The sequence below is a fragment of the Python bivittatus genome, unplaced genomic scaffold, assembly GCF_059951505.1.
Source record: "Python bivittatus isolate LINGU-HERP-01145 unplaced genomic scaffold, Pbiv_v1 ctg000310_np1212, whole genome shotgun sequence".
NCBI classification, from domain to species: Eukaryota; Metazoa; Chordata; class Lepidosauria; order Squamata; family Pythonidae; genus Python; species Python bivittatus.
Window position 1 is genome coordinate 12,359,400 of NW_028277054.1, and position 26,536 is coordinate 12,385,935.

A 26,536-nucleotide genomic window follows, 5' to 3' on the forward strand; every position below is an offset into this window, starting at 1 on the left:
GCTCCTACTTCTACCTTGGCTGCCCAGTGCCCCCGTTCTCCCTGTTTTGAAGTTTTGATTTTATTTGGATGTGCTTTGCAAGAGAGAGAGAGAGAAATTATCGCAGAGAACAGCTGGTTCTTTTCAGCACCACCAAAACGGGACAGTTCCCAAGAAGCCTTTGAACTGCAAGCCTTCTGATCCGTTTGTCCTACCACAGGCTGGGCTCTGGAGCCACCTGGTCCCATGGAGCTGTCTACCTTCCCTGGTGCTGAAATCCTTTACAACAGCACCTGGCAAGACTTTAGCTCAAGTCCTCTCACAACTTCTAATGCCACAAATCAATCGCCGATGAAAAATACTACTTCAATCATCATAGCTATTGCTATCACTGCCCTGTATTCTGTCGTCTGTGTGGTGGGGCTTTTGGGGAATATCCTGGTAATGTACGGCATTGTCAGGTAAGAAAAAGGTTCCAGAATATCAATCCAGCTTCTTCTTTGACTAGATCGGGGAAAGTTTTATGCATATGTGACTTGGCTGCAAGGACCATAGGAAAGAAAGAAGGCATGAAGTAGATGTGTAGGGAGATTGGCAGAACTGTGTACAGCATGAACTTGGGACATAAACCTGTAACAAAATGTAGTCTGTGTGAAAGAGTGAATGAAAGATCACTTGCATGCCAGATGAATTAATAACCAGGAAGAAAAAAAAAGAATGCTGGTTGTGCATGGAGTGGAAATAGAGCGATCATTTGAGGTCGGTGAAGGAAATTTAGAGTCATATCTGTACATTCAGCAATACGCTACCATTTGGAAGTTAGTGTAGAAATGGAACATTAAAACTGGGCATTTCATGACTCAAGAAATGATGAGCTTCACTGTATGCATTCTTAAGTGCACAATGAAGGAGCATCCTATATTGCTATTATTATGGCTTTAGAAAACTGCAGTGGCTGCTCAATCTCTGAAACAATGTAGATTTTACAGTGCTAGTGATTCTGCCCACTATGAATTTTCTATGTGGATGTATACGAATGGAGAGTCTCAAACAACAACAACAAAAAAATGCAGTGACTTTTCAAATAGAATAATCTCTATCAGACAGAATAAACTCCAAGACATATTCATTCTCAATTTGTGAAGAGGAAAGACATTATTTTCTTTCCATTCTTCTATCAAGAGAGCCATGTATATGCCTGTATGGGAGATGCCAATTTTCTAGAAATGCAAGGGAGATTCAACATGTCAAACAAGCACAGATCATGAACATAAGCATCAGTATGCCCAAAACAATATGTGCTGTGTCAATAGGTTGTCCTCAACACTGTGTCCTTCAAATATGTTAGACTACAGCTCCCATGGTTTTTAGGCTGCCTGGAAATCATGGAAGCTGTAGCCCATCATATCTGAAGGATCCTTGGTTGGGAACAAGAGTATTTTCATAACTTTGGGACTTGGTTTACGAGAGGTCATTTTTTATGGTACAGTACTGAGAAATTTCCCAGAGTGGATACCTCATATTTCTCTGGTGGAGGTAACAGTACTATTTAGAACAGAGACCTGTGAAATGGAATCTTATGAAATAAATTGAAATCCCTGATCACTGGTATCATTAAATACTTCTGCAATCACTTTGATTTGGGTCTAATGAATCTGCATTCAGGCCATTGGTCCCACTAGAGAAGTATTTTCAACCCTGGCAGGCACCAACTATGAGACCTCCATCACTCTGTCTAGAAATCCTGAGATGAAACCTGGGAATTCTTCACAGAGTCACCATCCCTTTCTTTTTGTGTCTACAATTGTGACAAGAAAGTTGTTTAAGCATTGCATTTTCCACTTCCTTCCTTTCCTCTCTTTATTTTTTAACTAACGTAACTTCTGGTCAGGTATAACCAAGCAAAGAAGAGACCTATCACAGCAGCATTTTGTTTCAAATGGCATATTATGCAAACAAACAGGCCCCATTTTGTGAACAGGGCTGTTCACTTGGAGGCTGTGTGAGTCAGCATTCACACATTAATCTGAGGAAAGAGTGCCAGGGTGGTGTGTGTGTGTGTGTGTGTGTGTGTGTGTTTCTGAGTCATGCAAAGCGTAGAAGTGATTTGCTGGCATGCAAGCAGTTCAAAAACCCATCAACAGGTTCCCGTCTTGCACATGCAGTTGGTGGAGACAAAGCTTGGGTGAAGTCACCAGTTACTGATGTGCAGTGCCCCTGAAATCAGGAGATGCAGAACTTGGCATGCCAAGGAAATCGTATTCTGTGCTCAGGAACCCCCAAATGTGCTCCTGGAATAGAATACACCAAGAGTGTGATTTGGGTCTACTGACATTCTTTGTGTGTTTTCCAGTTTCCAAAGTGAAGACTGCTTCTCAATAGTTGACTGAAGTGATGCTGTAGAATATGCATGCCATTTAAGTATAATAACTTGGAGCAATTCCAAAGAATATTTAGCTTTGCTGAATGAAAATATCCCATCTGTTAGCATTTGCAAGCCCTCACCAGAAAATTCCTTTGCCATTTATAATTACCTATACAACTTCCCATTTTTTTTCTAGACTTATGAGGTCTAGCAGCTTGATCTTTTCTCCAAATGAGAGCTGCCATATCAAAGATTTCAGAGAACTGCTTGTTCCCTGGAGAATTGGTTATTAACAGTGCAAAACTATACATAACTACTGAGAAGTAATTTCTAGCACATTCAGTGTAATTGATTTCAGGATTTGCAACCTGCATCTCCTTAACTGAAATTAAAGCACTAGTACCTCCTTCTAGGGCCTTGTTATTTTAGAAGATGGAAGATTTCTGAGTGTTGTCCTGCAGAAATCTGGATGGCAGCCAGATAACTTCAAAGAGATCCAGAAAACCTAACCATTTTATGCCACCTAAAGGTCATCTGGATTGTTACAACCCAGAACAGGTAGCTCTGCCGAATGTCCATGCAAGAGTTTGCCTACATTATCAATGGCAGTACTCTAAATGCTGTGCCTGGGGCTGTTTATAAAAGTTTAGAAACCTTGATTCATTCATTTGGCTGTGGAATGCCAAGAGGTTAACAAATTGCACTTACTACATGTGTTGGCATTTCTTTTTCAAGCTAAAGTGCTAATCTTGATTTGTGTACTTAATCTAGAATCAAATTACCTTAAAAACTATCTTCCTCCTTAGAAAACTACCAGATCCTGAAGTCAGCCACAGAGATGCGCAAGGATTAAAGCTTGGAACAATCTGGGTTTGATGGGAAAAGTAGGATTTGTAGCACACATGGGTGTGCACATAGCACCTGTCAGAAACAAACAAAATGTGTCTGCTCCTAGAATTGCACAGCACAATCCCATTTTGCCTTCAAACCCAGATTGCTGCACAACCCTAACAGGAATGTAGTTTATTTGGTTGCTAAGATGGAAATCCAGACATAGAATCATAGAAGTGGAAGATCCCTCAATCTCCAACTAAGCTTTATCTTTCAAGTGCCTTCCAGAAGGTTGGGATTCTTCCCAGAATGGCCAGCCAAGGAAAAATGATGAGCAAGGAAGAGGACAAATAGAAACACACACACACCAGTTCCAAAAATTAATAATTCGCCTGATGACCATTTGGGATCTTACAGACAGCTCATGGATTAGGGGCCAGCTAATGATCACTAGGAACAGTCAAAGTAAGCTGGTTCCTGACTGCCACGATGAATAGTGACTGGTATAGGGTATCATTCATTACTTTAACTATTCATTTTTAAAGAATCACAATATCCTATGGTAATGAATTCCACAGGTAAGTTGTCCGTGTCCTGGTACGTTTGGTTTTGCCAAGCATGTCATCTTCAACAGATTAGAATAATTAAATTATAATATTTTGATATTCCCCTATTTTTGTTATCTTCATAATATTCATAATTCTGGCACCTAACATGCCATGGCCAGCTGGTCTTTTCCACTCACTTAACCATTGCGAGTTCTCATTAAAGCGCTGCATCTTTTTTTCAGGCTTGCATAGAACTCTTAACAAAAGATACAGCTGCTTTAAAGCACCCCTTCTGCATTATTTTTGAAGGGTGCACAGCCCGTGTGTGTGTGTGTGTGTACCCTCCCTCAGTGATCCAATCTTCATCTGACTATCAAATCATAGGGAATACTGCCTATGATTTACTGCTGTCTTGAAATATATCATGCTAAAACATTGTTGATGTATTTCTACTCTGCCAATTTGGCAGAGTTTCACAAGATGATTTACAGAAAACAGTCACAAAATATACAAGATATATTTACACAACACAGCCTGATTACTGAATTAATCAATTTTCTAGGTTTGTACAATACTATATAGACAATACAGCAAACCGTGAACTAACTACATGGGCCAGGTTCCCCCAATTTGCCAAAGTCATAGTTCTTGGGTTTTGGTCTCATGCTACCACCACCACCACCACCACGTTAAAAGTAACCAAGCTTAGCATGCTGTAAATATATAACTAACCTGGTTAGTGGGTTGTGAAGTCAGAATTTTCTTAGATTCTCTCCTTGGTGTTGCAGAAACCTAAAGGCTGCAAGCTAGACTGGGAAGTCAAAAGACCATTGTGAAGAGGGTAATGACAAACCACTTCCAGACTTCCCAGTAAGCTACATGTCTGTATAGTTTCCAGAAGACAAGCTTAACTAGAGAGAACCTTTGCCATTACAATTTCCCACTCACTCATGCTGGCTGGGGAATTCTGGGAGTTGAAGTCCACTTACCTTAAAGTTGCTGAGGTTGAGAACACTGCTCTAGAAAAGCATTCTAATACAGACAGAACTAAAGATTTCTTTCACTAGAAGGCAAGGGGGGCTTTAAAGAAATACATCCAGGTGCTTTCAAGCAAAATGGGTAATAGAGCATACCGACTCTATTGTGACACAGGTGGAAGTAATAAATCTGTATTACTTTTATTTATTACTTAGCTTGAAAACCTCATACAAAATAGCATATATTAGAAGAGCCACACTCAGAAAACCATGTGTTCTGTCTCATTGCATTGAGAGGGAGAGAGATGCACTGAAAAGGGTATATTAGGGAAACTTGCATTGAAACCGGGATTTATTAGAGAGTTGTGCAGTGCAAAGAAAAAATTACTGGAATGAAATTGGCAAATGCACAAAACTCTAAAACAGACTGGATTTAGTACCATCATCATCGTCATCTGCCCAACTCCCAACAACTCTGGGCCATTTACAAATTGTTTAAAACATTAAAAACAAGAACAAACAACAAAAGACAGAAATAAAGCGTAAAGATGGCAAGGATGACAAAACTGGATGGGAACAAAGAAAAACAACCCACACAATCTAAAGGGAGTTTTGGTCACCCTTGCCAAAGGCCTGGGTGAATAGCCAGGTCTTTAAGGTCCTTTGAAACAGCAGTAGGGTGGGGACTGCTCAAATCTTAGGGGGAACCTCATTCCAGAGGGTGGGCACTCTACAGAGAAGGCATGCTTCCAGGGTCCCAATAGATGGCATTGTTTAATCAAAGGAACCCAGAGCATGCCAACCATGCCAGATCAGATCAGCTAGGCAGATACCATGGGGAACAGGTGGGCCCTTAAGTAACCAGGCCCTGTGCCATGTAAGTAAGCAGTGAGAACTTTAGGACCCATCAGCAACCATATAACCATTTCTAACACTCTTTCTTCCACCAATTCAGAGGTACATCTTTGCTAAAGAAATGCACATTTCCATCTACGTGCCTCTAACTGCACAGGGCATGATGAACCTGATTAATGTTGGCTTTGATTTCCTTTTAATTCCACTTTACTGATACTAATTTAATAATAAACAAACAAGCACTATGAAGAAAAGTTAAAGGAATAAGATACTGTATGCCTAGCCTGAGGGGAAGAAAGAACAAAGAAACACTTTTAAGAGGTGACACAAAGAAATGAACAAAGACATATGCTAGGTTGCCCCAGAGGGCAGATGAAATGGCTTGTGTTACAGGATTTCACTTGAATGTTAAGACACATATCTTGTCAGTAAAAGCATGTCAGGAATGGAACCAATTACCTAATAGGTGGTAGGCAGTCTTTTCCAAGTAGTTTTCAAGCAGCGATATTCTATTGTCTTCTCAGGTGACATCAGCTGTACTTAGAAGCTAAACAGAGTAAGGCCTGGTTAGGACATGGATGGAATTCCATCAGGGAATTCTAGGGCTATAGCCTAGATTGGGAAGTTGAAAAAACATACCAGAAGGAGATAGCAAAGCACTTCCATGCCATTTTCAGGAAAGCGACATGGGTATGTTCATTTGATCATCAGAAGTCAAACTTGACTTGAGAGTTTCTTTCATTCTGAATTCCTGGAGAGTGAGGATAGATTGATAGCCTACAGTTGGCTCTTTGAGGAAGATCAGGTCAAGAAAAAGACATCACAAGAAATACTAAAACTCTACTTTATGGATATAGGTTATAATATAGCTTACCTCTTAGACCAAAGAAAGTCAAGGTGGGCCAATTTAACGTTCCTTCTCACATTTTCTTGATTTCCTGGCCTGAGCTCATGTTTTGCTAGCAGTTGCCACATGCCTTCTCCAAGGTCATCTCTGGCTTCTTCCTCTACAAGAATCTTTCCAGTTCTGTGTTTTGACAATCTATGGGATTATACTTCAGTATTCCTTAAACCAGGTGTATATCTATCCAGAACACTCAGGTATCTGCTAAAATCAGTTGCTGCCAACAAAGTTCATTTCAAAATAAAGCAAAATTACCACCGATCCAATCCCACTTATCAGAATTCATTAAGAGGTGAATGTACTCCAAGACATCACATATTGATGAACTGCAGGACAGATGAGTTGAGGTAGCTGTTATCTTCCTGCATACCTTAGGCTAGCTGACTAATATTTGACATGGAAATTCTTGTTAGAGATTTCAGAGCACCTTAATGATGAGAGTTTCCTTGAAAGAGGTAAACATTAAGGTGCAGAAGCACAGCAAACAGGGAGAGGAGGAGAATCTGAGAATTTACTTTGGAAAAAAGAACTTTTGGGAAAGTTTCCTGGGGTAAAATTAGGGTTGATGTGCGTGAATGTTCTCTCATTGTACAATCTTCTCTCCAGCAATCTGCAGCCTCTCTGGCTTCCCAAATTTTGTTAGCTCCTCAGAGTTGTGGAAGCAAGATGTTGTTGTTGTTTGGTTGTTAAGTCGTGTCCAACTCTTTGTGACCCCATGAACCATATCATGCCAGGCCTTCCTGTCCTTCACTACCTCCCTGAATTTGCTCAGTTTCATGCTCATTGCTTCAGTGATGCCATCTAACCATCTCATCCTCTGTCATCCCCTTCTCCTTTTGCCCTCAATCTTTCCCAGTATCAGGGTCTTTTCCAAAGAGTCGTCTCTTCGCATTAGGTGGCCAAAGTATCTGAGCCTGAACTTCAGTATCAATCCTTCCAATAAGCATTATCTAAATAAAGAATTACATTTATTTATCACTTGTTTGCAACAAATATTAAGAAGGAATCCCACCCCCCAAGAGCTTTTCCTACTATGTACCATGGTTACAATTGAAGGGGAAGTCTGGCTTGGACAATTTATTCTTCATTCAGAACATATCAAATGGCCACATTTTACTTTCCTGCAACTTGAATCTCACTAATGCTTTGGCCAACTGACTCAATGTAACTTCTCCCAACTGGCTTTAGCACAAAGAAAACAATGCCTGCTTCCTGTAGCTATTTCAAACATAAATAGGCCACAACTGTGCTAGCTAGGAATTAGATCTCCAAAATTCCCACTGCAGTGTACAATATATATTTGCAAACGCTGCCAGTGGACTCAGTGGGACTTAGTTCAAAGTCGGGGGGAGCAGAGGAAAAGAAAAATCCTGTACATTTCCCCAGAATGATGTCTCCTGAGAAATCCTGACTCATCTGTTGTTGTCATCTCCTCAGTCCATCTCATCCCTTTGCAGCAGGCTGGTACCTACCAAACTTCCTTTGCTTAATAAATCAATTTAGGTTTTCAGGTTGGGCAGCAGGACTTTTCTGTGCTACAACCAAGAATGCCATCGCTTTTTTTGAATTGGGAACATTATTTGTCAGAAAAGTAACACAACTCCAGGTCATCTTTCTATAGTGTTCAGAACTTCCTATAGAGGCAGCTATTGTTTCTGCATAAAAGTCCATTGATCGGACAGAAACTACTGCAGTGACAAAGGAAAATGAAAAAGGGAGAAAATTATGGGAAGAGAAGGAGAAAACTGATCCTGAGTAGGGGAGCTGCAGGCCACCTTCAGTTTTTAAAACGTGATCTAATTTTTCTTGAGTTAAATTTAAATTCATTAAAAGCAGTTTATGTGATAATTCCCTGCGTATTGAATCATACTCCCTTTGTATTAAAAAATTTAAATTGGGAGCCCCTTTTGGAGAGGTTTTATATTTTATATAATTCATAAATCAAACTTGCATGCTGCCCATCTCACTATACCAGTGACTCTAGGCGGCTCACACATAAAAAGCATAAAAACAGTTAAAAACACAAAACAAAGTTAATTGCAGCTAGAAGATGATATAACACAGGGTTCCTCAACGTTGGCGACTTGAAGATGTGTGGACTTCAACTCCCAGAATTGCCCGATGTCATGTACTCCCCTCAGCTGTGCTGGACGGTAAATATAAGGGAGTCCCACTGGCTAAAAGGCTGTGTCCATGTGGTTCTGGGGAAGTGGAAACCATTGGGCATGTCCTCTTATGGTGTCCATTTTATAGAGAAATACGAACAAAATTTATTTCTCCAATGACCAGCAGATATCCTGGCTGTTCGGATGCTGAATATCTTCAAATTCTCCTTAAAGATGAGTGGAGTACCATTACAGTGCAGGTGGCAAGATTCTGTGCAGCAGCTCTTAAAAGCCAACGTATTATAGTGAAAAATTGATATAAGCATTTTGTGGTTTTATATTTATGTACTTAAAATCTGATATTAACTCTTAATTTTAATGGTTCTTAATGTGTAATTTTAGGACGATTGAAGCCATGGTGCATAAATTATTGTAAATGACTTCTAATTATAATCGACAAGTACCTTGACAAGAATACTTTCAGATATATAATCCCTTATTTGGATTGGACATATCTCATGTCTTTCCCTTCTTTTTAATATTGTACTGGTCTAATTGACTGTAATAAAGTTGAAAGTTGAAGTTGAACTCCCAGAATTCCCCAACCAGCCATGCTGGCTGGGGAATTCTGGGAGTTGGTCCACACATCTTCAAGTTGCCAAGGTTGAGGAACCCTGATATAACAGACCTGTCAACTTCTGAAAGTGCATGAGTTTAACCGTACAATAACATTGCTATGGAGGCTGGTTTTAATGCACCTTTTAAGTGGAGGGGGTGGAGATGTAAGACAAAAACACCTTGTTAAAAGAAACCTAGAGAGATTTAGGGTATGGCCATCCCAACTCACAGTGTTATCCACCATGGGACGCACTCGGGCGGTCAGCAGAGCCTTTCTACAATCCTCTAGCCAAGTCATTTTATTATATAAATGGATTAAGTATGCCAAACGTCTGCAGATCTACATCCTCCAATGTATTTTTTCCTTGGCGATGTGCACTCTCACTTTCTCGCTCGTGATCTATGTTAACATCTTAGAGATCAGTGGTAGAAAACACGAAGGCAGAAGATTTCACTTCATTAAACCTCAAAGGGCCAACTCCAGAAACCCAGAATTGATGATATGCTGCCAATGATTGGGGTTTTCTATACTTACACATAGAAACGTAGGGTTGTGGCACCATAAGACACATAGTTCAGGATGTCTGGCTAACCGAGCCTCCAAATTTGCATCAGTATTGTTTTCAGGAAGTTCTTTTGCTAAAGCCACGATTGCTTGGCAATAATTAGTCTTCTAACCCAATGTTGATTCTGATTCCTTTGACTCATTCTCAGTGGAGCAGCCTTGGAAGGCAGATTAGAGACCGTGCTTGGTTCAGCTGCACCAAGAATACAATTCTATTTATATTCGGCTGTTCATCAAAATCACAGAGCAGCTAACCGCAATATTAAAACCGTCATACATAATAATGAAAGGCTACTTCAAACATTAAAACAAACCAGCCTAAATAAACATTAGCAAAGGAAACACGCCATCAACCAGTCAATAACTGCTCCTAAATACAAAGGGACTAAATGAATATTAGCCAAATGCTCTTTTTGGAAGGAACCATGCTGACACAGGGTATCTCCACAAAGAAAGTCCTCTTTCTTCATCATATGAGGCCCTTTCCCTCAGGGTAATGAGTCAGCCTCCTTCCCCCATGATAAGTATATGGGCAATTTAAGGTTCTGAAGGTCAATCCTAATCTAGAATCAATGTTTTATGCTCCCAGACAACTTCACAATGGTTACATTTTGCACCCATTATAATTTCAAGTTGATTTTCAAAAGATGCGTTACTGTAGCTCAGATGAGAAGTTCCCTGATCAACTGCTAAAATCAGGAAAGGCATATAAGAAACCCATTTGTTCTGCCATCTGTCTTCTGCTAAATAGAGTCTGAAACCAAACTATGGCACAGTGAGAAGTTAAGTGATCAGCATTATTACAGAACGGCTGTGCTTAGACGACATGATTTACCATGAGAGTTGAAAGTCTAATTGCATTTGCTCAGGCTAAGCTAAGCTAAGCTTAGGTGTTTTCTTTCCCCCCCATTCAACCATATCCTATTCTTGGAGACTGCCTGGACAAGTCCCTGCAGTGTTCTTGGCAAGGTTTTTCAGAAGTGGTTTGCCATTGCCTCCTCCCTAAGGCTGAAGGAAAGTGACTGGCCCAAGGTCACTCAGCTGGCTTTGTGCCTAGGCAAGATAGAATTCCCGGTTTCTACCCTGGTGCCTTAATCACTACACCAGACTTGCTCTCCAGCTTCATTAGAGGCATCCTTATTTATTCTTTGGTGGCTTAGGGTGCTGCATAAATTTAGCCAGCTGGTTAATTTATGGTTCAGCAAATTGGGACAGCACAGGACACGAGTTAACTCAGGAACCAAGTTAAGCGTGTTGTGCAATGCAGCTCTTGAACAGCTCCTGCAAAATCCTTGCCTTCTAGGAAGCTTAACAAGATGCTGAATGAATGAATGAATGAATGAATGAATGAATGAATGAATGGGTGGGTGGGTGGGTGGGTGAGTGGGCAGCCTAAATCTTGGCACCACAAGAGGTCAAGACCTTCAGCATGCTGAGTGGGGCATTTAGAAGAATTTGGCTCCACAGGACTGGAGTCAAGACATTGCCAGACTTAAAAACAATATTTATTTATTTTGGGCCATCTCAATCAGAACATAACAATCTGCCCACAAGGTCATTTTGGCCCAGCTTTCAGTGCGATTGATATCAACAGTGATTCACAGGAGGAAAATAAACCCACCCTATAAAATATAGCCTGAATTGAAGTCATAAACAATCTGCACATTTCCTGAACAGAACTTATCAACCTTCTCTCTCGTCTAGCCCCCAGCTGAAGATTTCTTACTGGTCTAGTTTTAGTACAGCATTAATTTCACAAACCTTTATCTGCAAATAGATTTAAAAGATATGTCTTGTCTCCCAATTTTTATCCCGTAAATCTGATTGTTGTATCTAAGTGCTATTGCAGCCCTTATCTATAACTAGGTTGAATAATAAAGGTGATAAGGGGGAACCCTGCTTGGTACCTCTTAAAATTGTGTTAGAATCTGAATCATAACTGTTAAGTCTTATCCAAGCTTCAGTTGGTCCATATATATGTTCAATCATCCTACAAAAGCCAGCCCCAAATTTAAATTTATTTAATATTTGTTTTAAAAATGGTCGTTCCAGAGAATCAAAGGCTTGAAATATACCTAAGGATATATGGTTAGTAAAGATTTATTAATTTTACTAATTTGTATAATATTTAATAATTTCCTGAGGAGGTAGATATATATCAATTTAGAATAAAACCAGATTGATCCATATGGATAATTTTACTTACAATCACTTTTAATTGGTTAGCAAATGTTTCCTGTTGAGCTAACTATATTAAGAAGGAGTTAGGGGAATTTGCAGAGGTGTCAGGACGATCAAGTAATTTTCACAAATCACATCTGATGTTTTTTCATACACTCCAAAAAATGCAAAAGGAAATTTCTACAATTTTAGGGATTCCAATGGTATATAAATCTTTAAAATATTTAAGCATCACTACTACTAAAAATATTAGTACAATTTTTACTAAAAATTATATGCCAACATGGAAGAAATTAAATAGGGAAATGAGAAACTGGGCTTCAAAACATTTTAGGGCAAATTGCAGTGGTAAAAATGAAAATCCTTGCACAGCTCAACTTTCTATTTCAGTGCCTCCTAGTGGAAATTCCAGAACAGGCTTTAAAACATTGGGAAAACGAAAGAGAAAGAGAAAGAGAAGAAAAAGAGAAAAAGAAAAAGAAAAAAAAGGAAAGCTGCTTTCATACAAAAAAATTGAGAATAAATAAAAGGATTTTATATAGACCTCAGAAACAGGGACGCTGAAGCATGTTTAATTTGATAATATATTATTAAGCAGCACAGTAAGGGCATATGATTCCATTTATTATGGAAGATTCTTAAACAATGGATTCAAATTGAAACTATATTAGAGCCAAATAATTTTATAAATCAATGGTTTTTTTCACCCCAAACATTTTTTTTAGAATAAAACAGATTGAAAATGTTTTCACTAGAATGATGCTTCAAATTTGGAAGAGTAAATACATAGCTTTGATAAACGATACTCCTCCTTTAACTTAATAACATATATAGATCAGGATAATTATTAAGGTTTGGTTAAAATGAAATTTTTGAGAGAATACAATCTTTATAGACTAAAGGATTTTTATTGTCATAGGGAACCTCTCAATAAAGGCCAGACAGAGCAACAAATAGGTGATAAATTACCATGGTTCTTCTGGTATCAACTCAAATCTCTTTTGGGCAATAGAAATATTAGATGTTCAGCAACACAACCTTATACCCATTTCTAGAATTTAATACTTCACTATTTAGAACAACCAAAAGGAACAATCTCAAAAATGTATGGGTTATTATTGCAATTAGAAATAGGAGATCCACCATATGGCTTAAAGGAAATTGGGGATATTGATTTTGGTAATCCCATACAGGAGATAAATTGGCAGAAATTATGGAAACCGGGTGGATTCACCTCAGCTTCAATGCAAGAACTGCAGTGAAAGATTACACATTGCTGGTACTTGACTCCCATTAGATTGGCACATATATATCAAAATTATTCTTCCAAATGTTGGAGAGGTTGTCAAAAAAAAGATCATTTTTTCCCCCATTTGTGGTGGCCCTGTGATAAAGCTATACCCTTTTGGTGTAAAATTTTGGGGGAGATAAGTAACCTCACTAAAAGAACTGAATGCTTGGTCCTGTGAATGCATTTATTTACAGGATCAAATCTCAAGCTTCAAAATAAAGAACTTATTATCTATTTAATTTTAGTAGCCAAAAATAATAATTGCCCAACATTGGAAAACTCTAGATAATGTAACATTTGAGATGTGGATTAACAAGGTCCCTTCAATTGCCACACTAGAAAAAAATCACTGATAAAGTTAAAATAATGAGATATCAGAGGCAGGAACCACAGTTTTATCAAATTTGCATACATTTTATGATTTACCTCTATAGCAATAGACTATAATATGGTATACTTTACATGTGTGGTAAATTTGTACATATGCAGTACCTGTCTATTTATATTGTAGGGGATTTTTTTTGGTATTTTTTATATTTTTTTTCCCTTTATATGCATCTTGGATATAAGTTAATGTAGTTACCTGACTTTGTTTGTTAATCATAGTTCAATAAAAACAATGGGGAAAAAAAAATCTGTAGTGGAACAGCCAAATGGATATGGCCCTTCACGGAATTCACCCACAGTAATGGATTTGAGGTTTTCCCAGTAGTAATGTATGGCTGTGAGAGCTGGACCATAAAGAAGGCTGAGTGCCGAAGAATTGATACCTTTGAACTGTGGTGCTGGAGAAGACTCTTAAGAGTCCCCTGGACTGCTAGGAGGTCAAATCAGTCAATCTTAAAGGAAATCAACCCTGATTGTTCATTGGAAGGATTGATACTGAAGCTCAAGCTCAGATACTTTGGTCACCTAATGCGAAGAGAGGACTCTTTGGAAAAGACCCTGATGCTGGGAAAGATGGAAGGCAAAAGGAGAAGGGGACAGCAGAGGATGAGATGGTTAGATGGCATCACTGAAGCAATGAGCATGAAACTGAGCAAACTCAGGGAGGCAGTGAAGGACAGGACGGCCTGGCGCAATATGGTTCATGGAGTCACGAAGAGTCGGACACAATTTAACGACTGAACAACAAGTGCCCCCAACCTAGACGCAACACTTAAACTTCAAGACTACTCACTCTTGGCAGATCTTGTCCTCTATGAATTTATGCAACCCTTTTTTAAAGCCTCCCAAACAACGTTCAGGAACATGTCTCATGATAATGAATTCCACAGGTTAATTATGGGTGGTGTGAAGAAATGCTTTCTTTTTTCAGTTCTAAATCTTCTTGTTAGAATCTCCTGTTCTAAATCTCTGGGATTGGATCCTGAAGCTGAATGTTTAAAGTATGAAGTATCTAACTGTACCTTTATGCCACAAAAGTAGGTGTGCCTTGTGAAAGTTGTGATTTTGCTCTGGATAGACCAGTGTTTCTCAACCTTAGCAACTTTAAGATATGTGGACTTCAACTTCCAGAATTCCCCAGCCAGCCATTCTGGCTGGGGAATTCTGGGAGTTGAAGTCCACATATTTCAGGATTGATACTGAAGCTCAAGCTCAGATACTTTGGTCACCTAATGCGAAGAGAGGACTCTTTGGAAAAGACCCTGATGCTGGGAAAGATGGAAGGCAAAAGGAGAAGAGGACAGCAGAGGATGAGATGGTTAGATACCATCACTGAAGCAATGAGCATGAAACTGAGCAAACTCAGGGAGGCAGTGAAGGACAGGAAGGCCTGGCGCAATATGGTTCATGGGGTCATGAAGAGTCGGACAAGACTTAATGACTGAACAACAAAAAAATGGATTTGAGTTTTCATTGCTTCCAAATGTTACGGCTACTTTAAGCACATCGGTATCGGTGGTACTGGTGGCGTTAGAGGCTGCCAAAAATTCCTTGAATCGTCAGGATTTTGTTCCCTCTTTTGTCAAAAACAGGCTGGGAAAAAGCCCTTGTGAAAGTGAGTTTGCCTGATCTCCTGCAAATATTATAAAGAATGGAACACTGTAAGTCATCTGTGGGTGAGTTACAGCAGTAATGGACTGAGGACTGTCAGCAGAATTCAACTATTTATTTATTTATTTATTTATTTATTTAATTGATTGATTTATGTGGCAACTCTGGGCAGCTAACATGTAAAAGCATTAAAAAACCAGCAATAACAAGGAGTAAAAACCTACAATGGTTACCAAGAATTAACCCAAGCAGGACAATCAACAAAAACCTTTCAACAAGCCATTTCACCTCCCAACTCAAACCCTGGAGCACATCCAGGTCTTCACTTTACAAATCCTGAGAACTGCAGCTTTTAGTATTGTAAAAGCAAGCTTCTAGCCTTTATGCCTATTTTGATTTAGATAACACCTGCTGAAATCTCAGCAGCCAAAAAGGAAGCTAAATAAGATCTCCAAGAGGTTGAGTGGAACTCCAGCACTTTCTTCTTCTTCCTTTCCCTTCTCCCCAAGATGTCAAAATGAGCTTTGCAAAATAAAATCAATGAGGCATCTTTATTTAATGTGTGTGGTTAGACCTGGATGTGGAATCCAAATTATTTGGTCTAGGATAAATTATAGACGGGATCAGGTTTTCAGCCACAATATGCAGGAGTATTTTCTTCCTGTCCTTCTAGCTGCACCCAGATGTCTTGATACATGTAAAACAAGGGATGTGTTATTTAGTTCAGGATTCCTCAACCTTGGTGACTTGAAGATGTGTGGACTTCAACAACCATGGCTGGCTAGGGAATTCTGGGAGTTGAAGTCCACACATCTTCAAGTCACCAAGGTTGAGGAACCCTGATTTAGTTGATCAAATTCTTCCAAAGGAGGTTAGGAAGGTGGGAGGGGTCTGAGGAGTGTTTCCACTGAGTGTGCTGCAGGTATGGAAAGTGGTGGGAGTGGTGGAAATACTATAGTCCTGGCTGGGCTGACTCTACTATTTCCTGGCCTGATACAGAAGTTAGCCTCAGACTGCCAATGCCTCCTCCCATTGACCAGTTCCTTCTAAGGAGTGTCACTGCTGCTGCGTTGACGAGTGTCCAAGGGGGTCAGGGCTGTTGCTCCCAGTCCTCTTCTTGCCCAGTCCTACCTGCCTGGGCTGTGGGCTTCTTTCTAAATGTGCTGAGATTATAAGAGGGACCTAACCTGGTACCTTCTCCTGGAAGAACATGTTTTTACTAACAGTTTCCTCACAAAATTATGTTAACATACATATTAATTTGAAGCCAAAACAACATTATAACAGAACAAGACCAAATTGTGTGAGTTAAAGAACCTTCAAACTTCTTACATCAACAACATAAAAAGTCCATCCTTTTTAAAACATTCTTTTGGTTAGTCCAATAAACCTGAAATAATATTGCTGATGAATTAGTTTTTTTAACCATAAGAACCCTCATTGCTCAATTTGAAAGGAACCCAAGAATTCTAAACTGATTCATAAAGTTGGCTATTCCTTGAAGCTTCATTTTATAGTAGGTGTGATTATTTCATGGTGATATATTTAAATATTTTCCCTGGCACATTAAAGTACCATTTGTTAAGAATTTCTGGAGGTCCCAAGGGCCACAGCTTAGGGTTTGGGGGAGCCCTTGTAGCTTTGATGAGTCAAATTGTGCACCTCAGCTATAAAGAAGCCTATGGCTTTTCAAGATCTCCACCATTTCTAAAGAAATTCTATTCCTGAGGCTCACCTACTTTCTACCCTGGAGCCAAGATAGAAAGATTCCTTAAAGCTAAAGAATTAACATGAGCTCAACTTCATCATTTCAGACCTGGTCTGGGAATACTGACCAAGGCGGCTCCAGGCATTTCTGTGGGCAGCTGCATTTAGCTCTTATCTGACTCCATTTGTTGCTAGAATTCATTTGGGGCCATTCTGCCTGGCAGTACCATTAGTTGGTAAGCAAATCAGAGTGAGGCTCATGCAGTCTCCAAATTGTTTCCAGGGTTATTTGTAAAAGTTCAACAGAACAGTAATTGCAAAACCACTAATGATACTCCCACTAGCATTTAGGAATAAGATGAGAAGAAATGAGAGGCTGTCTCAAATACTATATGAGTCCAGTATTATCAGAATGGGATAATTATAGATGGGCTGTATTGCTTCAAGTTACAGATGGGGACCAAATCTTCTGATGGAATATTTCCCATAAAAGAGAAAACAAAAGACATAAAGAAAGTCCAGAACCTTTCTTTCTGATGGAAACTCCTTTTCGGGACTAATGGAAAGTTCCTATCACTCTATGGAGTAGGGGTATCTTCAATAGCTTTACCATTATTGACTTCATTTATTAGATTTATATCCCTCCCTTCATTCAGGAGCCCAAGGCAAGGTAGATAGCATCACTTCTACGAGTCCTACCACTTTATCCTAACAACAGCCTTGCCAACTTAATTAGACCATTCACACATGTTTGATCTGTCATCCTAGCATTTAAAAGTCATATTTAGAGCGAGTAAATGCATTTGCATACCTTGGTTGGGGACATTTCTAGATGTAGAAACACTGGCCGCCACTAGCAGGTAATATGTGGTCTGTTGCAAGGAACGAAAGTTTGTTGAAAGAAGCAAAAAATGGCTGTGTATAAGGATGTGCTTCTACTGACTTGATTATATGGAAGTGAGAGTTGGCTATGTCAGGAGAAATATAAAAGTTGGATTCCATAGGAAAGAATGGATGCTGAATGAATGAGGACTGAATACAAAAGTGAGTGGTCAGTATGAAATAAGTCCATTGAGATAGCTTGGCCATACGGAGTGAAAACTGAATCACAAAACTAATCTATAAAAGAAGAGTGAACGGGTCGAGAGGAAGAGTACGGTTCCTCAACCTTGGGGACTTGAAGATGTGTGGACTTCAACTCTCAGAATTCCCCAGCTGGCTGGGGAATTCTGGGAGTTGAAGTCCACACATCTTCAAGTCCCCAAGGTTGAGGAACACTGCTTTATATAATGTTGTTTATCCTGAAAGGCAATAGCATGCTATCTATGTTTATATGCATGTAAGCTCTTTTATCCATCCTATTCACAGGCTCTTCTATCCCCATGCTTCTTAGATAGGGGTTTCCAGCACTAATTTTCTTAGCTTAAGAAGCAATTGAAGCACTGTACTGTATCTGTGTGTGGAGCAATGTGCTTATCTGTCTTTCCCCAGAGGCCTGCCACACACACATACCCACACACACACACACACACAAAGGTGGAGGAAGTAGAGACAATATTTTCTCCTATGAGATTTGAAGGGCGAATTACAAGGATTCAACAACAAGGATTTGATTTAAAGTTATTTTAGTTCTTTACTAGCCACAAAACCCAATAGAATGTACAGTATGGTATGAAACAAAATAAAAGATCGACATAAGATCCGGAGTGTACAAATGACTGCAGCAAAAAATGATGGCTTGATTGGTACGCAGCAGTTGGAATTTGCAACCTGTGATTCAACAGCTCCCTCTGCACGCATCACTGTGGGTATAAACTAATTCTCTTCTAAGTTCAGAGTGTGGGTGGCGTGTCGTATTATTAATCATCCAAGTGGTAACCGAGCACCGACTGCTGAAAATATAACAAAAGGACCCTGGAAGCCTCTGTCCAACCTCACATGTTGGAGATGGAAGCCATCTGCCCACAATCTGAAAAATCTAAAGCTTACCCCCATCGCAAATCTGTCTCCCAGGCTTGCACGTGAACTGAGCCATGCTAGACTCTGAAATGTGCACTTTCCCAAAGTTTAGAATGCCATTTTCCTGTCAAAAATAGCTGAGCTAATAAAGGCAAACATGAGAGAAATTGAGAAAGCCAAAACTGCATTTCCATACAGAAAACCAGCTTGTAAAACATGTCCATGTAGGGAAAAGGCCAAGTCAAAGATTCTTTACATTAGGAAGAATGCTTACAGAAACGTGTCGGTTAAAAGAAATGTGTACAATGATGCATACATGATGTTATGCTGTTTTTTTAAGAAAGTGACAAACTGAATCAGGGATATGATGAAAGTATTCTAACCTTGGAAAGACGAGTAACCCGTCAACACTGAAATGAATACACGCTGTCAGTCCTAGTTTTATTTAGGGCTAAGATGTGTCTTCTGTCACAGAGAAAGACAACTCCAGCTACTTCGCGTTCCAAATAGGGTTGTTTTAATCCATTATGAATGCAGCTGGGGGGGGGGGGAAGGTAAATAGTAATTAACAAGGCATGAATGAGTTCCCATGTTGATATAGGAGACAGGGAAGCAGATAGGTAACAGCAGCACTCAGTTTGACAAGTCTTCCTCAGCTGGGTACCCTCTCAATGTTCAGATTACAATTCCTGAGCTCCCTAGACATTGGTTGTTCCTTCTAGATGAGGTGCAGTGCAAAATGAATTGTGTTGAGGTCAGTTTTCAACTAGAAATATTAGAGGTTGCAGAGGCTGGGGAGGAGCCATGTCCTCATGGGAAGAAATCTTTCCTCACTGCTCCTCCCATTTCCTGACCTTCAGCTGCTCCAGCAGGTCCTGTAAGAGGAATGCTGCTTTGAAGCTCTCCCTGTAGCAACTCAAGCAAAGGGAGCAAGGTTGCAGTTGATAAGATTTTGTCACTTTCCCTCTTCTCGTTGACAAGAGTAAATCAAGTGAAAAGACTATGCTGGTTCAGTTTTGTCTCTTTCTTTGCTGTTGAGTAGGAATGAGATGATTTGTTGATTGGTTTAACTACGGGACCTGCAGTAGCTCAGAGCAGGACAGTGGTTTTAATTGCCTGTTCTCAGAATTTCTGAGCCAGCAAAAATGAAGACGAATGTGGATTGACCTCCTACTGATTTTGATGGTCTGGGGAGTGGAAATATTGGCAGTGCCCCAATTCTTCTATTGAAATGAAATGTACTTCCTTTCCTTCCCTTTCTTTTTTTGCTTGATAAGGAACTTAACTACTAGAAAATAAATGGAGCTCACATACAAATGATAGCAAAGCCCACTGAAATATGGAAAAGGTTCAGCTCGGTTGATCAGAAAAAGAAATCAAGTATGCCTATTAGTCACCTGGCAATCCCAATTAGACAGAAAACAGGGATTTCACGTGACTTGAATGGGGACCCTTCAGGCAGAGATTAGAAATCTTTAGAGGGTGTGCCACCTTCCAGATAACCCCCAAATCTTGCAAGATCCCCAAAGCTCATGACATGTTAGCATTCTCCCACGAAGTGACATCACTTAACACCCGAGAGATTTAAGTGATCTCACCTCATGGGAAAATACTAAAATCCTGTGAAATGTGGTGATCTTGCAAGATTTCAGTCACTTAAAAAAAAAAATGGAATTAACATTTCAAATTTACTTTAACCTTGGAGAACCCCAAGTTCCAGTTTGGGGGATGAGGGACTCCAGGTGCTGTATTGCTAATCCCTACTTTTCTAAAACTGAAATAGCATGGTAAGCATGTAGATTTGCATACAAAATACCCACAACATCTCTGTCGCCATGATGGGGACAGGAAACGAAGAGAAATATACACCAAGAACAGAGCTGCACCCCAAAATGCATACCAGTGGAACTGGAAAGAAAATTTTTCATTGTCCAGTGTTTTATTCAGGTTGTCACTTGCTTGCTGCACCCTTTTTCATGAGAATTTATTCCACTGTCCTGTCCTGGGTTATCCCTCCAGGCATCCTCTCACTGCCACTAAATACGCTCTATCATGATTAGACTGTTTTGGGGAGAAGGGAAGATGCTTTCTGAATTGTCAATATCTTAGCTAGTACAAGGAGTGGTAGGGAAGTTTTCAACAGAAACTCTTTTATATTTTCCCAAAGAGAAGTAGAATATATTACCAAAATAAGCAAGGTGATGCAAAAGTTATAGGACTGAGATAATACATGCTACACCAGAATCTTTTCTGCTTCATAAAAGGCCAGCATTCCTTCTGCACAGCAATTTAATGAGCATATTCATGAGAACAAGTAAAGTTAGGTTACAGTCACAAATCTTTTAAACAAAGAGAGATTTACTCAACTTTGATTTATCTTCCTGACTTCATCTTTGCTTTCTCCTGATTTATCCTACAGAAGATCAGCATCTTTTCAATCACTTCGCCATTTAAGTTGTAGTATTGATTGGCCTTTTTTTTCCCCCCCCTGACAGCTCATGAAATATATACAGCTAGTTCAGAGGATGCATTTCTATAACATTTTGCAAAAGTCTCACTGTAGGAAGGTGCTTTCTTCTGCAAGTCACCCGAAAACAAGGGGGGGGGGGAAATGCAAACAAAGAAGTAGAGGCGGGTGCTTATGAAACACAGGGAAGTAAACTTCGAAATACGGCAAAGTTCAAATCTATTAGCTTATTTTGCACAGAATAAATATAAAACCCCACTTAAATATCAAAACAAACGTATTAAACGAATTGAAGGATAAACCAAGTGACACCTATAACATATTTAAGGTAACAGCCAGGTAGTGAGTTATGCCCTCATCTGGGATGTTCCACTCCATATTCCATCTTGGGAATGTCTCCAGGTTCTTCAACCATGCTAGACATCTTCATCAGATCCACTGTGTGAACTCAACAACCCTCTCTGACTGCCTGAATGGATTATTCTCTTCCTAATAGCATACATCTCCGTGGTGGCTTTTCACGTGTCCAGTGGCCAACAAGAGGTCCATAGTGAACCCACACACAAGAAGAGCTGAGGATGCATCTGAACCAGTGAAAGAAAGCCTTGGGAGGCAAAGGATATGGGACAGAAATAGCGTCCGTAAAAATGAAGTTGCTCTGTAGCAAAAGCAAGCAAGGCAAGACAAAACCTTTAGTTCAGCCACTGACCAGCATAAATTAACATTAGAGTGGTGAAAGATTACACCCATTCCATTCTGCAGACTATGGAAAAATAACTAAAAATTAGAATATTAGCACAGAGCTCGTATTTAGCTATCACTAAAATAAGGTTATGGAAACTACAGCATAATGATGGTCCAATACAAATGTTGATGTATAAATGCTACAGGAAAAGAATCAAAAATCAGAATTACTTACACAAGTTGTAAAATCATTGTACTGCTAAAATCGATATGTACAATTACAACTAATAGACCATCTCCTTTTCTGTGATTTTCAGAGAATGTTCTGACCTCAAACTGCCTGCAGGCACTTAGCTTGGGCAACAACATTCAAAACAGATGTATGGACCTCCTGCTCACCATTGTTCCCATTCACTATAGTGGGATGTAGTTTATTTCTGTTTACAGTGAATCTTCCAGAAACAGGGCTATATACACCAACATTTCCAAATGTTATGTACATCTGCATCTTTGTTGGTTCTCTCTTTGGATGATGAACATCTCTTTTTTTGGTTGGGAGAGCAGACGCAGAAGTATCTGCCATTCATCCAACTCTTTGGATGAATGGCTGAATCTCATTCAAGGTCTAATAGAAGAGATCAGGAAGAGAAGAGATGGACAAAAAGGTTACAGCCCATTTCCTCTTGCAGCTCATGTCAGTGTGTGTGTGTGTGAGTGTGAGTGTGTGTGTGTGTGTGTGTGTAGAGGTTACTCCTCCCTACTCCTCCATTCCAAATAAGCAATACTATACCATATCCACAATCCACAGCACCAGGTATTCCAGGCTAGAATGCAGCCAATGAATCATTGCTGCTTTATAGAAGCCTGCCAGGCATAGATCAACATCAAGGTGACACATAATCTCTAAAGAACGTGCTTCGGTTATGATGGCTTAAAGATTTTTTTTCTCTTTCTTTTCCTACCTCCTCTCCCTTTCCTGGTATTTCTTGGCAGTAAGATTTTCTGAAGGTGGCAAAATGAGTTTTCAAAATAGCTGTTCAGTGACATTTTATATGCAGCTGGAAGTATGATCAATTTGATCAATATATTTAAAGAGGGAGAGATTTTGCTATGGTTATATAGATTCTATTTCCATGTTCTATTTCCACATGATATTCTCAGTCATGGGTTTTTCATGAAGAATGAAGACCTGCATTGGCTCCTTTAATGGAGCTTTCTCAGATCAAGGATCAGCAAAGGAGGTTACAGGTTGATCCAGAGAAGTTGAGTATCAACAATGAAAGCAACAGGAGTCTCTGCCTCCTTACAGAAATATAGTCAACATAAAAAGGAATCCTTCACACTGGAAATCAGCTGTGAAAATAGAATCTCTTGCTCAGGGGAAAAATGTTTTCAAGAACCCGAAGGATGGATTTCAGCACCATTTAAACAATGACGCAGCAAGGATGAAGCATCTTTTGCTGCTTAAATCATTCAAAGGTTCAGATCTGTATTAAATGAATTTTTAAAAATAAATAGATTAAAAACGCAAGGAAATGAGCATGGATGGCAAATACAGTAGACCAAATGTGGGTCTGATATTACTGGATGGGAGATAGCAAAAGAAGAAAGGAGAAATGGATAACTGTGAAGAAGCAACCAAGAGTATTTATGTAAGGTGAGGGTCAGGCTCCCAGAGAAACAAGGAAAAACATAACTAGAATTTATATCTGTATTGTATCCTAGGAAATGGTAGCCATATAATTGATCATTTTGGGACAAGCAAGAAAGGTCGTTCAGAATTATACCTAATCAGAACTTAAACTCTTAATGTTCTCCTCCAGCATGGCCCTCTCTGACAAGTTGTCTTGAATTTCCTCTTATCTCTTGCCCTCACACTGTCTGTTGATGATGGATGTATTTTTACATTCTTGGCATTCCTGTTCTCCCATTCAGATTAAGTCCACCAAACTAGACTGTAATCTTCTAGCCATTAACTGAACCCTGATATCAGGAAAGGAGAGAAGCATTTCTTTTCTCACTCCACTTCAGTAAAAACACATTACAGTTCTATTCCATTTTACTTTGAAGTGTTTTGCTTAATAAGAATATATGTATCTTTTGCAAAGAATGAGCTTGGTATAAGTTGTAATCCATGTCACTCCCCTTATCTCCTCCCTCTAGATACACCAAGTTGAAAACTGCCACCAACATCTATATCTTCAACTTAGCCCTGGCAGATGCTTTGGCCACCAGTACTCTGCCCTTCCAGAGTGCTAAGTATCTGATGGAGACCTGGCCTTTTGGGGAACTGCTTTGCAAAGTTGTCCTCTCCATTGACTACTACAACATGTTCACCAGCATCTTCACCCTCACGATGATGAGTGTGGACCGGTACATTGCTGTCTGCCACCCAGTCAAGGCCTTGGATTTCCGGACCCCAGCTAAAGCAAAGTTAATCAATGTTTGCATCTGGGTCCTCTCCTCTGTGATTGGAGTACCTATCATGATCATGGCTGTCACTAAATCTGAAGGCAAGTGGTCTACCATTTAATTCCAGTGGCTTCCATAAGGCCACCCAGTCTGGGCAATGGGATTCCCACTGCTAAATTGACACAGACCTCTGGGCTACAAGTACTTTCTCTGTCCTGTAGTAGCGAAGGAACCTATATTCAGTTTATCTCACAGGGGTGATTACATTATATAGGAAACAGGCTTACTTATGTAGCTACTAAGAAGGAATGTCCATATTTCAATAAAAAGATAGGATTGCAAATAACAGCCATACATGTACTGGCTTGAAAATATTATCAATAATTCTACTGTCATTCATTAACCCTGTTCACACAACATATTGAACTGGGTTGTTGGGTAGGGATAAGAAAATCATACAAGCTCCAAATCCCAGCCAATTAACTCAGGTAGAAAATGTAGCTCTACCCTAACCCTAACTCTAGGCTTATTTGGGGCTAAACTAAAGCCTCCCTGGTCCCATACAAGCTACTAACTTGACAGTTAGCTGTCCCTTCTGACCACTGAAACAAAGTCCTAGAGAAGCCCTGTGAAAACACAATTGCTCTAGGCACTCCATCTCTGTGATTGGTTTGCTTTGTACCTTCTCTCACCCCTCCATCCACAATGAGGAATGACGAAGAGTGGAAATGATGGGAGTGTGCACATCCCCCTTCCTATTTAAAAAGGCAGGAATTTGGAAGGAAGAGATAGCTTTCCAACCTCCTTGTAGTGCCTGGGAAGACTAACAGCATGGTTAGTCATCCTGGATTGTGTCCTGCCAGCACATAAAGGCAAGTTAATTGACTAGGAATATATTCCCAAACTCCCATGAGCATAACCAGTAGTCGTGGATAGGTTGTTGTCCAAAATGTCTGGAGGTATCCAGATTTGGAAAGGATGAGATCCATTCTTGGAGATGCCAAAGATTGAATTTGGACTTTTTGGCATGCCAAAAAGGGGCTCTACCATGCAGTGATGGCCTATCTGCGAGAGAATAGCTTAACTGTTGGCCACTGAGCTATGGTCCTTCTCTTTGTTCACCTATCATCTCTGTACTCTTCTTCCTTTTATGCAGGTGGCATTATGATCTGTCTCCTTCAGTTTCCTGAACCTCAAATTTACTGGGATACTGTTACCAAGATTTGTGTTTTTATCTTTGCTTTCTTGGTTCCCATCTTGGTAATCACCATCTGCTATGGGCTTATGATTCTCCGCTTGAAGAGCGTCCGTCTCCTCTCAGGTTCCAAGGAGAAGGACCGCAATCTGCGCCGTATTACACGCATGGTGCTAGTTGTGGTAGCAGCCTTCATCATCTGTTGGACTCCCATCCAGATCTTCGTCATTGTTTGGACTCTGGTTGGCATTGACAAGAAGAACCCCTATGTCATGGCCAGCCTGCATTTTTGTATTGCCCTGGGCTATACAAACAGCAGCCTCAACCCTGTCCTTTATGCTTTCTTGGATGAAAATTTTAAGAGATGTTTTAGGGAGTTCTGCCTCCCATTCCGATCACGGATGGAGCAGAACAGCTTCAGCCGGGCCCGGAACACCACTCGAGAACGTGTTTCTACCTGCACTCCATCTGAAGTTCTTCATAAGTCAGCATGACTAGACATGGATAGCCACAAAAGAGGCTTCAACAGGGGATGCAGAGGAGAAGAACTGCACTCTGAAGTGACCCAGGTCACCACCACAGAATTCTAGCCTGTACTAATGCAGGAGCTGTTCAGAGAAAGGCACCACCACAAATTTTGTGAACTTTTCAGAGTAATTTAGGGCATCACTCTCCAATCTGATGCATTGGGACTGCAATTCCCCAAATTCCTAATGAGCACCTCCTACATACATGGAGGACTACATATTTGAGGAAAGCCACACTAAGGTTTTTTCCCCCATTCTATACATGACAAGCCAAATTTTGGTTCCCCAAAAAGCAACTGCTATATGGCTGCCAATTTCTAAGGAAACCTTTAATTTTTGAATGAATTCTCAAAGAGGCATTAAGTGAA

At 39.9% G+C, this 26,536-nt stretch overlaps 1 protein-coding gene across 1 annotated transcript; it reads left to right on the forward strand.

Annotated features, from left to right (window-relative positions):
- Nucleotides 1-225: 225 nt before the first annotated feature.
- Nucleotides 226-26,135, forward strand: OPRD1 (opioid receptor delta 1). Its single transcript, XM_025174207.1, has 3 exons — nt 226-440; nt 24,198-24,547; nt 25,603-26,135. The coding sequence occupies exons 1-3, from the start codon at nt 226-228 to the stop codon at nt 26,133-26,135; spliced, it is 1,098 nt and encodes a 365-aa protein (XP_025029975.1).
- The last annotated feature ends 401 nt before the right edge of the window (nt 26,136-26,536 follow it).